Source organism: Chelmon rostratus, chromosome 12 (genome assembly GCF_017976325.1).
Source record: "Chelmon rostratus isolate fCheRos1 chromosome 12, fCheRos1.pri, whole genome shotgun sequence".
Taxonomy (NCBI): Eukaryota; Metazoa; Chordata; class Actinopteri; order Chaetodontiformes; family Chaetodontidae; genus Chelmon; species Chelmon rostratus.
In genome coordinates, this window is record NC_055669.1 from 14,230,895 (window position 1) to 14,244,438 (window position 13,544).

At 42.1% G+C, this 13,544-nt stretch overlaps 1 protein-coding gene across 1 annotated transcript; it reads right to left on the minus strand.

The window, feature by feature from the left end:
* Positions 1-7,683: 7,683 nt before the first annotated feature.
* LOC121614546 (glutamine synthetase) lies at positions 7,684-11,515 on the minus strand. The gene is made up of 7 exons (XM_041948474.1): positions 11,399-11,515; positions 10,531-10,719; positions 10,214-10,375; positions 9,368-9,514; positions 9,155-9,282; positions 8,858-9,057; positions 7,684-8,757 (listed from the first exon to the last, which is right to left on the minus strand). Exons 2-7 carry the CDS (start codon positions 10,694-10,696, stop codon positions 8,445-8,447), a joined length of 1,116 nt encoding a protein of 371 aa, XP_041804408.1. The 5' UTR covers positions 10,697-10,719; positions 11,399-11,515; the 3' UTR covers positions 7,684-8,444.
* Between the last annotated feature and the right edge of the window lie 2,029 nt (positions 11,516-13,544).

Sequence of the window (13,544 nt, forward strand, 5' to 3'; positions counted from 1 at the left end):
TCCTTGTTGCTAAAGTAACAGTTTCCATTACTTTTATTTCCTCATAGCTTTGACGAAGGTCACTAAAAATACAGAAGTACAGATGAGGGTCAATCATACAACCTGATTCCAAAAAACTGCATCATTAACAGAATGTGTTAATTTGCTCATCCTTTTTGAAAACAGTACCAAGGAAATATGTTTAATGTTTCACCTCATCAACTTCATTGAGTTTTGTAAATATCTGCTTATTCTAAATTTGATGCAGCAACACGTTTTAAGCGAGTTGGGACAGGCGCAACAAAAGACTGGGAAAGTAGTGGAACACTCCAAAAACACCTGTTTGGAACATTCCACAGGTAAACGGCTTCATTGGTAACAGGTGATATGACATGAAAGGGGGCATCCTCGAGAGGGTTGGTCGTTGCCCAGCAAGGATGGAGCAAGGTTCACCACTTTGAGAACACATGATTGTGTAAAGGATGGTACTACGTGGGCTCGGGAACACTTTGTTAACTGTTTTCTGTTTGTTTTTTGGATTCCACCTCGTTTGGAATCAGGGTCGCACCATATTTCAGAGCACAGAGCATTCAGGTATCACAAAGTTTTTTATACAGCTTAATCATTTCCTAATTGTAGTGATGTCTTTGCATGAAGGCATCTAACTTTTAAAGAGATCACAAACACTATATCACTCCCCATTTACCACGTAATGCAGTGACGTCAGTGTGTGTGAAAGTTATCCACTCGAACTGTACAGTGCCCTCAAAAATTCCACAATGAAATAGAAAAAAGGTGTGCCCGTGGCACGTATCCTACTTCCTGCACCGCTCCTTACAGAGTGAGCGGTATTACACATTACCTCCATAAACATGTGCCTGCTGAACAGCTGGCGTCTCTGTCCATAAATCTGTCTCATCCCTTATTTTCCTTTGAGCTACTAGAAAGCAGTTCCACACTTGTATAGAAGCACTGAGAGAGCACAGGACCCAATACGCGGACACGTCCTATAACATGACCTGAGAGGAGACTCGCATGTTTGGGGCGGAAGTTGTCAGTTTTCGTTGATTGTTGTAGCTACATGCACAGTCGGTTAACGCTGGTCTGGACAGGGCTGCAAATACAAACCATGCTTTTTTTAAAACAGTATTTTCTCACCTTGTTCCATCAATTCTGTCCAAAATCGACTCAAACCTTTTGTCTGCTTGCACGTGCCGTTCTTAGCCCTGAGGCCACGCATTCTGTTACGAGACATACACTGCGTATTCTTTCTCGGTATATAGTGTTACTATATACTATACTTGCACATACTGACAGCCAGGATGAGTCTGCAAAGACCAAGAAAGGAAGTGCTCAAGTAAATGGCAGGGTCAGTGTAGATTATTATCATTTGTGCATTAAAATTGTATTAAAATGAGATATGACTACTGTGTCCACTAACAGACAGCTGTGTGTAAACAGGTCGAAATTGAATCCAAAACGTTTGTGATATTTATCTGACTACTACAGTTACTTGTTACTTTTCAGATAAAGGCTTGAAATACAAAATACAACAAGCTTAAAATACAGCACATTGTTGAAGATTAAACCAGCGGTTCTCAGCATTTTTGCCTTGTGACTCCTTACAAAGAGCAGCGTGCGGCTGGACTCTTGCCGCTGTTTGGGTGCAAATGAGTTGTTAGCAGTTACACCAAAGAGATGTTTCTCCTTGAAACTTCTCTGATGGTTTCATTCAAATAACAGTGTGAGGGCCAAAGAGGTAAATGTGTACAATATTTGGAGCCCGTCTGTCATCGCAACCTGGCGAGTCACAAAATGATTCAACGGCCGTGTGCACAGCTGCTCTCTGTGCAGGCCGACGGGCCAGTTAGCTTAACGCTAGCTGTTGTTAAAATGTCAGGGAAGGATACCTCCCCCCAGGTGTGGATTTATCTTTACTCCTGAGATGGGAACCAATGGACTAAAGTAACTGTGTATAAAGAAGGCAACTTGCCTATTAAACAGTACAGTAGTCTTAGTGGGAAATCCAGCTGTAAAATTCCACATATGCATTAAGAATTAAATAGTATATTATAATAATATCAGTCAGGAGTGAAACAAGTACTTTTCATACTTAAAGTGCATTTAGATGATAATACTTCAGTTCTTTTACTTAAGTAGGATTCTGAGTGCTTTTACTTGTTATGATCTTTATATGTAATATTTCTACATTAGTGGTACTTTTACTCCAGTAAACCAGATCTGAGTACTTCTTCCAGCTCTGCCCTTCCCTGATCAGAATGAGGTTCCCCATTGTTCTCTGAGTCCAGTTAGTCCTGTTTGCTGGTTGTCGGTGGGCCTGAGGGTTAGCGGGCAAATTCTGTGTGACTCACAAAGCCCTGAATGCTTTTTAAGAAATGATCCATAACCGCTGCTGTGGACGTCACTCAGCTGTTGATTTAGAAAGAGGCGTGTGCAGCAGTGAGTAATGCTGAGAACAGGCGCGAGGGAAGGTGCTCCTTGTGTGCAGGAATTTATGGCTGACTTGCGTTATGGCGGTGTTGGTCATTAAGCGTGTCTTTGGCAGAAGTGTCTATTCACTGCTAAAGCTGACCCAAAACGATGACCTGTTAGTGGGTCAATCTTTTATACAAACAGGGTCAGTGTAATGGCTGCCATGTGAGAGGCAGCTGCCGTCATCACGCAGCATCAGCATGACTTCTTTATACTCCTGAAAACACCAAATTCATCTCATGCTCGCACACGAATGCTCTGTCATTATTTACTTAACCTGCTTGATTCATACATACACCTTTTGTTTCTGTATGAAACAAATTGAAGGGCGTTTTGATTTTACAATGTTTTTACAAGATGATTCATGTGAAATTTCTAATAATAAAAAAACGAATTCGATTGCTTAAGAATTTTTGATCACGTTACCAGGTTTCACTCAAATCCTCTCTGAGCCTGTCAATCAGTCTTCATCCAAAATCTATGAATCTTTATTTATCTAATGGAATATGTGATATATTTGTATTTGTCTTTATGTAATTGAGTCGCTCAATGCATTTTCGCATTTTAGTATTCTAAGCTTCCCACTTCCCGTTTTTGTTGTTTTATAGCCATACTTTCTGTAGCGATCCAGTTTCTTAATTTGACCTGCCACAGCTTCACTGCACAAACATAAGGAGGCTTGTTGCTATCCTAAAATTTCTGGATGTTTTTTTTTCCTGCATGTCTTGTGGAAAATTACACAGAAAGTGGACTTCGGGGGGTGTGTGGGTCATCCATTGTTTTGTGTGTTAAAGACGGGACAACCCCTGCAGATAAATCAGCAGGAGGCTTTCGGGGGAGGGAAGCATTTGAATTTGGGGTTGAAAGAGAACTGGCATCTGGCCATCCACTCTTCAAGTCATGGAAGTGCAGCCTGTTTGAACTCTGGTGAAACTGAGGAGAGCGGTTTGTGACTGGAACAGCCTGTGCCGAAGCTACACTTTACTAACATATAAATTCACTGATTGTTTCGTACAAGAATGGACAAACAATCCTTTAATGGAAGACTTACCTCAAACAACCTGTTTGGCATTGCTGTATGATTGCGCAAAAGAAATGTTCACTCTATTGCAAAGAAGTTTAATACAGATTCTGCCAGGAAATCCAAGTAGGTCAAGTTTGACTGCAGAAGAACATGTGTGGTTCCACCTTTTCCCGCCTGTCGGTTCTAATCCTTAATGCTGTAATGTGGAAATTTCTTTGGTTTATAAATATCGGAGCAGAGCAGATGTCTGTGCTTTAATCCACATTGACAGAGTTGTTCCTTGTAAATGCTGGCTGTAAACACATTTCACGGCGGAATAATTAATTTCTATAAAACTTTCCTTCCCTTTTTGTCCTTTTTTGTTCATTTGAGCTTTATAAACTGTGCTTCACTCGAAAAAAACAACACACTCTCACCTGTTCTGAATAAATATCTGCTGAAGAAACAAAGGCATGTAACTGTTTCTGCGCTGCAGCAGCACAGTCAAAACTGTGTCACTGTGTCATGTGTAATGGTGTGACCAATCACAGTGCAGGTAAGCATGAGCGGCTGAAGGGGGATCTAGCATTAGCACAATCATACCAGGGTGCTCAGCCAATCAAGACGTGTCTGCTCAGGGCACCGCATCTGTCTGTGTGAAAATACCAAACTGTCTGAATGTGAGAGCGCGGATGTAAACATGCAGCGGCTTGTTATTCTCAGCCCCTGCAGACAGGGCTGTGTTAGCACGTGTTCCTGAGAGCTAACATGAGCACGTGTGGACATGCATGTGAGACTGAATGTGTGGATAGAGGGAGCTGCAAGACTGTTCACATTCACACAAACAGTAACGTTTTTGTCATTAGTATTATGCAGGAAATTCAAAAGCCCTTCAGGTAGGCACAAACCCATCCTGTTGTCTCTTTTTCTCTTTAATGGGATTATACATGCTTCTTGCCTAGAAATGAGCTGCGACAACTTTTGTCCTTAAGTGACATATCCAATCCATCTCTTGCAGTTGTTTTAAGCAGCATTCTGCACAATACACCAAGCCACAGCTTCCTTTCTAAGCCGTTTTGCAAATTTCATCATTCCCTCATTCTTTCTGAGACGTGGCTCTAATGCAGAGGTCCCTGGTTATGTTGCACATTGTAGAAAGAAGAGGCAGCACTGGTTTGAACTAGTATGATGTTACACAACAGCTCAGCACAAGTGAGGAGGTTCATGCTGCACGGTCACTGACAGCAAAGCCACAACCTTTAAGATGATGGGTGCTCACTGCATGTGCTGTTTTTCTTGCAGCTCCACATGCTGTTTATTGTTATATTAGCAAAATGTCTGTATGTCATTAAGTTTAGTAATATGCAAAAATTGCACAAAATTGGAGGGTGTTTGCGCTGCCTGATGCTACAGTGTGAGTGCGTGCTAACTGACTAGCATCTTAACGTTGTATTTGGCTGGGGGGTTATTGTGCAGCTCCATTTATGAGACCCCATTTGATGTTTTTTTTTTCTCCCCTCCTTACATAACATGTGTTTTTTTTTCTCCCACTCCACACAAGAACTACCATGATCCAGCCTGTACATTCCGGTGGTTGTCATAGCAACAGGGCAGCATCCCTCTCCATCCTTTGTCCAGTGTCTCCCCTTCGTTTGAGCTTCCCAGGCGGAAGGTGGTTCGGATTCTGCATGCAAATCGAAACCCCCTAATTGAGCTTCGAAGCGAGGGAGTGGAAGGGTTTTGAAATGGTGACTGAATGTCATTAGGTGCTTTTCACAGCACGTAGCGACATGGTTAACTCCCCACATCCTCCTGTGACATTACGACACTCAAGTGTTAAATAAGAGAAAGACAACACCCAATCAAGAGTTGCATGCCACAGATATTTAGAGTTTTCTGACAAACACAGTTAGAGGGAGAAACTGTGATAAATGGCATGCATTTCCACTACAACCTTGAATTTTGGTAATGTTTTGACTATCCACATGTCCAAAGCAATATAAAAAAAATATTGGCAGGGGTGGAATAAGTGAGTGGGTAGGGGAAAGGAACAGTGTGTCCCTGTTAACCTCTGGGAATGTAGGACGTCTTACTGGGAATAATGGACTGCAATGCAGTGTGTGTGGGCTAGTTTAATTCCACTGTAACTGTGTGTAGCAGTCAGTGGATGGAGTTTCTGGATGTGGAGCTGTCTCATCTCTGTTAGGATCTCAGTTTTGGTTCTGAGGGAAGCATTTTTTCCAATATTTTCAAGCTTCTGCATGAATGTAGGCAGGGACAGAAGTATGAATACACATATTTTTGTGCCACATTCAGACTGTTGTTGTTTTCATGATGCCTTTCAAGCTGTTTTTCAAACTTTCTAGCATTCTACCGATTTCTACTTGAAAATCTGACTCAAACTCTTGGAAAACGGCAAAGGCGAGTACAAAGTAAAGTTTAAAGGGCAGACAGCTGCAGATTTAGACAAAGTAAACGACAAAAACAAAGTTAGAGTACATTTGTTGGCTTCAAGTCAACCCACTTCCTCTGAAGCAGAACTGAACCTGCCCTCACCTCCCGATTGGTTAACTTGTTTCTGTCAAAGCCAATCAGTGAGCTGCCTAATATTCTGTTGTAAGGGTAGTTGGGATGTAGGGGAAAGGTCTCTTTCTTGCCCTCCCCCCCCACTCCTGTGTGGGGAGAGCACACCGTTAAATGTTTATATCCCCTGAAATGAGGATGTTTTGTGCTTCTTGTGAAGTGAGATTGAAATGTCTCCTTGTTCTGTCAGTGGGGAAACCAATTCCTTCACGGTGTTTATGTTAGTGAAGTTCTGACTAACAACCCCTTCCTAAAGTCAGCTTTGACTTAAATACTGCTGAACTAGCACATGTGTTCTTAACAAACCTGTCCACAACATCATGTGTGGGCACAAAAAATAGCCCAAGGTATTCAGGAAATATTTACATTAGCAGTAACACTTTGCCTATATTTGGATCATAAAGGTCCAAAATGAAACTAAAAAATATAGTCTGTCTTAATAAGCTCGTTTTGGGATAAGGTGACAATAAACCCAGAAGTTCCATATAGGTGTAACTGAACTGTGCCCTAAAAATATGTTTTCCAATGTCTCAACCTGCTTGTCTGTTTTTTTTTTTCAGTTAATAACAGGATTCAGACTAGGTAAGTCTGGTTCTCAGCAACACCAATCACAGGTGTCGTTTGTGACACTGCACTTCTGGGAATATTGGCCTCAGGCTCCTGCAGTGAAGAACATAATAACTGTCCCGTGAGTATGCCGGTTTCCAGCTACTTCCCACGGGGTCCCAAAGACCAGCCAGGACAAAGCTGCTGTTGAGCTCGTGCCAAAATATTGGCCAGACTGAAACATCAGAACATTTGGCTAAAAGCACAGTTAGAGAGCTTTTACTAGAGTTGCCTCTTAGTGCACTTTAATTTACTGCATGTAATTTTTTTAATGTTTATTGCTTACGGCAAACTGCTGTGTCACCAGCTGTTTGAACAGCTTTTACAAATGTGAGCGTTTATATTTCAGACTGCAGACCAGCCTCAACGCCTGCAGCCAACTAGAAACTACAAGTTTCTGTTTATGAATTAATTATGGAGTTTGCAAGATGACTGAGTCTGTGAGATATTAGCACCAGAGTTTCATGGGATTTCTGCCTCATGATTATCAGTTCATGTGTCAAAAAGGCTCTGAGCTCCAGACTCCAAAGTGTTGATCTCATGTGTTGAATCATGCAGTCTCCTCATGGCTAAACCAATGACAAGCTGATGCTTTCACTTAGCAGCTAGAAAAGCAAAATGCAGTCCCATCCTATTAACTTGTTAAAGCAATAGTAAGACATTTTTGGAAATCCACTTATTTGCTTTCATGCAAAGAGTTAGCTAAGAGCATTATCTCGCTCATCTGTACGGTAAATATAAAGCTACAGCCAGCAGCTGGTTAGCTTAGCATTAAAACTGGAAAAAGCTTGTCTGGCTCAGTTTGAAGGGAACAATTTGTCCACCAACGTGTTAATCAGTAAACTTTAGAGATACTGGGTGACAGATTGTTACTAGTGGACAGAGCCAGACTAGTTGTTTCCAGGCTTTATGCTAAGCTATGCTAGCAGGCAGCTAACCACAGCCTTATATTTCCCAAACAGGCTGGTATCGGTCTTCTCCTCTAACCCTCTGCAATAAAGAGAGCAAACATTTTTCCCAACATGTCAAACTATTCTTTATAAGTTTTGAAAGTCAAGAGTCATACAGCCATGTGATAAAAATAAAAGTTTTAAATGTCTCAATAAAAACCACCAGGTTCAGTAAACATGATGTTTTACCAAATCAGGTGCATTACAATAGCGCAGTTAACAAAAGGATAAAACTCCTTGAGGAAATCTACAAATGGCATTATGGACAGATCAACCACATTTGAACAACATACGTCTGGGTACAGACATCTACGAAGTGTACCATACAAGTTGACCCAGTGTGTCAAAATCTGAAGACATCAAACGTTGCCATTTAAAAAATAGACACTTCATAAGATCAAAGAATTAGTAACATTGAAGACTGGATAGTTGAAAAGGCAGGTCAACATATATTAACAGTACATGAACTAGTCAGATTTATTAAGTTACACATGCTGCCCAGCCTTAGCAGCTCTACTCTTCAGTGTCCTTGTGCTTTAGTTCATTTTAGTCACCAACAGACAAAGGGAAAGATATGACACAGGCTATAAAACAGTGTTACAAAAGCCGATCCCTTCAAAACACGAGGGGAAAGACGTACCCTGCCATTACCAGCTCATAACTACCAAGGATCTCATTTCATTACCGTGTCATGTTTTAAGTTGACCAGCCAACTTTAATAAAATGCAGGTTAAAATCATCTGAGTGGGAGAAAAAAAAAAAATACAGTACTAGTTTAAAGAAAAGATAAAGTCAGGAGGGCAGTGGAAGTCAGTCTATGAGTTGTGGATTTAGTAATCCGCAGGTTCATCCCCCTCCTCGTTCAGCAAACAGGTGCGGATCAGGGCCTCGGTCACAGCGTACGGGTCGCAGTTGGCAGATGGGCGGCGATCCTCGAAGTATCCCTTCTTCTCCTGGCCGACGTTGCGAGGAATGCGGATGCTGGCGCCACGGTTGGCCACACCGGCGGAGAATTCGTTGATGTTGGAGGTTTCATGGTGGCCGGTGAGGCGGCGGGCGTTGTCGAGCCCCCCTTTTGGGTCATAGGCACGGATGTGATAGCGGTGCCTCTTCCCAAGCTTCTCAATGGAATCTTCAATGGCTCTGAAAGCAGAGAGATTCCCCATCAGAAGTTTAAAATCATTCATGCAAAACACAACATTAGCAGAGCTCAAGTCAACCCGGTGATGCTGTGGACACTCACTTTAATCCACCATCTTCCCTCATCTCCTTTGTGCTAAAGTTTGTATGGCAGCCAGCACCGTTCCAGTTACCAGGGATTGGCTTGGGGTCAAATGAGGCAACAACGCCAAAATCTTCACAAACACGGTGCAAGAGGAAGCGTGCCACCCAGAGATGATCACCCATGTTGATCCCTTCACAAGGTCCAACCTGAAACTCCCACTGAACACACACAGGAAATAAAAAAAATCAATTTTAAAGGATGTTAAACCCATAAAAAAAAGACTCTGAACATGGGTGAGGTTTTTAGTGTTCTTACCTGAGCAGGCATCACTTCCGCATTTGTGCCACAAATCTGGACTCCTGCATACAGACAAGCTCTGTAATGAGCTTCCACTATATCTCTTCCATAGGCCTTGTCCGCCCCCACGCCACAGTAGTATGGACCTGTATGAATATATTAACTGTTAAAACATCCACACATCAATGATTCCATGCAGAAAAACATATTTAAAAATTCTTTGCTTCTTACCTTGTGGTCCAGGAAACCCATTGGATGGCCAGCCAAAAGGGTGTCCGTCTGTAGCCAGGATAGTATACTCCTGCTCCATGCCAAACCAGGGATGCTGGTCATCCACCATCTCCATCACCTTCTTGCATGTGATGCGAAGGTTGGTTTCTGCAGAAATAAAACTCAGATTAGAAGATTTACACCAGGACAGTCAAATCCAGTTATCTGGGACAGTTTAAGGCAAATCATACACAACTTCTCAATAGTTTTCTAAGTACTTTGGTTTCCATCACGAAAGTTATGCAAAAGTTTAAGAATTGCTTTAGCTATGCAAGTCTGAGATGTCCCTTAAAGACAAATCATGCAAGATGGACCGGTGAAGCTAAAATAAGATTAAGGGCTACTTTATCGCTGCATCCACTTCTACATGCACATGCATCCACATCTAAATGCCTGCATGGATGTGCAGGCACATGAGAATGAATGAGTGCATGCATGCATGTGTGAATGAGTGCATTTGTGTCAGAGCAAGTGTGTGCACACCACATTCCGATAAAAAAAAATATAACTAAAAATTCTGATGTTTCGAGCATGACACATTTCTAGATCCAAGTGTTTTTTTCACCACTCTCCCTATAAAAGTAATGTCCCACCCACCTTGCACTGTCAGACCAATCAAGTCTGCCTCACATTTAGTCCTACTCAGAGTCTACAGTTACAGTATCTAATTAGTGTGTTTCACTGTCAAATTACCACATTTTATAGGAGGGCAACAGAGTTTGCCATAGCAACCACTTCTGTTGCATTCTTGCAAATTATTCCGTTCATTACACCCTAAAACCACAGAGTCTGAGCTTCTTTTGTTACCTGCGGGTTTGCCGTTGTACTTCAGCACTTCACACAGGACCAGCTTGTTGGGGTCTTTGCGGAATGGATCGCGGAACATGGCAGAAGGAATCAGGTACATGTCACTGTTGGAGCCCTCAGACTGGTAGGTGCTGGAGCCATCGAAGTTCCACTCAGGCAGATCTATAAGAGAAGGGGGGCATATATATATATATATATATATATATATATATATATATATATATATATATATATATATATATATATATATATATATATATATGACACTGCAGGACATCTTTAGAATTTTTTTCAGGAAGATTCAGGAGGTTGCTTACCTTCTATGCTTTTGGGCTCAAAATCCAGTGTCCTGGTTTTGCACCGGAGCCCCTCTCCGGTTCCATCAATCCAAATGTACATGGCCTGGACTTTATCCCCCTGAGGGAGCTCCATGTACTGCTGCTTGACAGTTTTACTCAGTGTGGCACTCGCAGATGTCGCCATCTTTATTTCCTACTATAACACACCTGAGAAGGAGAAGAGGAGAGGAGATTCAGGTATGAGACCACGGTGCGCTCTGGATCACATGTTGCGTAACAGGGGGGGTTGTGGGGCGCAAAAAAAAAAAAAAAAAAAAAAAACACAAAAACAGCACTATTGTCTCTTCTTCCAGAAAGGAGAAGAGGTTAAAAACGCGTCGAGGAACGTAAAAGAAGGCACATTTCCAGTCTTTTCCCCGTCGCCACGTTGGAAACAAAGGGGGGGGGGGGACTTGGCAACTTTCGACTATCAAGATTTAATTTATACGCCCACAAACGATGACTCGAGGGAAACCGCATTTCTCCAAACAGCGACCGAGAAGTTTAGCGTCTGTACTGAACATCCTGTTACCGATCCGCCTGTTGTAGTAGTCATGGTTACGATACCGGAGTGAGGCAATATTACATCATAGGCTTCCCTCGTTGTAATCCATCACCTACTACCATCAACTAACAGCCTTCTTTAAGCACGAGACTCACACATCACACACACACACCGACTTTCACGAGCTGGAGCCAGTGAAGCGAGGCAAAAACACACGTTAAGTCAAAAGTCAATGTTTAAAAGTCTTCAACGATGAAAAGTCTGGCACACTGAGTACAAACTGCCTGCCCTGCGGAGTTAAACACGCGGAACAAAAGCGGAGAGAAAGAAGGTAATAATTACCCGGAGAAACGAGGAAATTGAAATAAAAACTAAAGGACTGACAGGTCCAGTGTCTTGTCGTTGGATGTCTCGCTTGTGTCTTTCTCATTCTCCGGTACCGACACTCCGGATCTGGGCACATTTATAACAGCAGGAACTGGGTGTCGCGTCTGTGATTGGTCGGAGCGACGGCAGCGTGTTTACCCCAAGCTGATTGAAGGCACATGCAGGCCGTTCATTGGACGGGATGTAAATCGGGACTTGCACCGCCCTCCAGCAGCTCGGCCGCGTGTTACTGTGCGTGACCCGCCACTTGTGTGTGCGTGTGTGTGCGCGCGCGCATCCTCATCTTCACGTGTAAACGCGAACTGAGGAATAACAGTTCAAACAAAACAACAAAGTGTCAAAAGCCTGCGATGAAGGCTGCTTACTTCTCCAAAACGTGCTCAAAAAAGACCGACTCGGCCGTGAAGGACAAAAATGAACGTCTGACAAAAGCCTCATGTTAGTTCTGAGTCTAAGACGCCACCATGTGGTATAAATCAGACATTGCCAGAGCAAACTGGTTTTAATGGGAGAGATTATGCAATCCCACTCAGAACATGTCCTGGTGCTGGTGTTGCTCTGGATGCGCATGTGAGCAGATTATACTTAACATGCGTCCATAGCAATTATCGTTTAAACAATCAGTAACAATGCAGAGATGTTTTATTGCATCTCCTCGACTTCTCCTCTGCCATTAATTAGTGTGATTTATTGATTGATTAGTTTGGAGCATGAAAGGTAAATATGTTTTGGTTTATTGATAGCCTAATCACCACACTTTATGGTCTGATATAACTGCCGTCCAGTGCTTACACTGCCCTGCAAGGACAGAGAGCAGCACAGAAGAAAGGATGAAGTTGAGAAAAATGAAAACAGTCAAAATTGTGTAGATAAATTGCAACGTTAAAGCCTTAAGCCTGTAATCTTTAGGATGTTGGTAAAAACCTTCTAACCTCAAAGGGCAAAGATGGCGGTTACAGCTAGCCACTCTGCTAAAGCTAGGCTAGTAATCTTTTACTCTGACTGCCGGTCGGTAGATTAGCTGCTGTTTCTTTTAGTCATATGGATGGACAAACTGAATACTGACAATGTTGTATTAACAATAGATTTTTCTGTTTTGGTCTACAGAAAAACAAACTACAGCTAGCTGTAGCTAAAGCTAGCTAGCCAGTTAGCTTATCTTTAAACGGTTTTGTTTTTAGCTTTGTTTTGCAGCTTTTACAAACTTTTGCAGAGTTATATATTACAGTCATACTATCATCATTCATATGACATAATGTTTTGTACAGATTTTGGTCTTAATTTTGACTGAATCTGTACTTAACACTACTGCTGTTTAACTTTGTAGGGAAGTACATATAGGTGACAAATTAAAAGGAAAAGTGACCCTCATTTGGTGTTTAGAAAGTTTTGTCTAACACAAGGGTTCATAGTCTCCCATAGGTGTTCAGCTGGGTTGAGATCTTAGGCCCTAATATAATTCCCAATATTTTGATATGCATCAAATCGTTCAGTGACCCTGAATGCGCTGTGCAAGTGGACATGCCACATGCACAGATAATATTCTTGTACTGCATCTTTTTGTAAGATAACTGTGCCGATATGCATCTATCATTTATCATGACTTTGATGTTATCATCTATTAAGGAGACAGGTGGTAGTTGATATCTGAAACACCAAGACTGTGGCTGCAAAGCAGCCTGAAAAAACCTCACTGTCACAAGAATATGAAGACAACACTTCAGACTTTATTCCTCACCCAGACCCACCAGCCTTGTGGCATTAAGCTTTCTTTGAACTTTTAGGTAACTTTAAGTATGGGTGGTGCTGCAGGGAGGCGTGAATGAACAGGTCTGTTGTTGTGGTTACACTAGGATAGGATGTGGAGACTGTAGAGTAAAGTTCACACCAGGAGAAGATTGGTGGAGGGAAATCGACATTGGTCAGTGATGTCAGGGAATCAACGCAGCACATCCACAAAAACATACTTTTATTGCAGAGGTGCTGAATGCCACTTGGGAGCATCCCTCCCACACACTTTTATATCCAAAATCCATCTTATGTTTGCACACAGACACTGTTGTGGCATCCTTTCTCCATCATTGCTTTTTCCTTTTTATTA

What these genes read in the sequence shown, in the direction of transcription:
- LOC121614546 (XM_041948474.1), bottom strand. Translation starts at nt 10,696, where the DNA reads ATGGCGACATCTGCGAGTGCCACACTGAGTAAAACTGTCAAGCAGCAG. An exon ending in GTACAACGGCAAACCCGCAG is followed by an intron (nt 9,515 to 10,213) that starts GTAACAAAAGAA and finishes TTATTTCTGCAG; the next exon opens with AAACCAACCTTCGCATCACA. An exon ending in TGGGTTTCCTGGACCACAAG is followed by an intron (nt 9,283 to 9,367) that starts GTAAGAAGCAAA and finishes ATATTCATACAG; the next exon opens with GTCCATACTACTGTGGCGTG.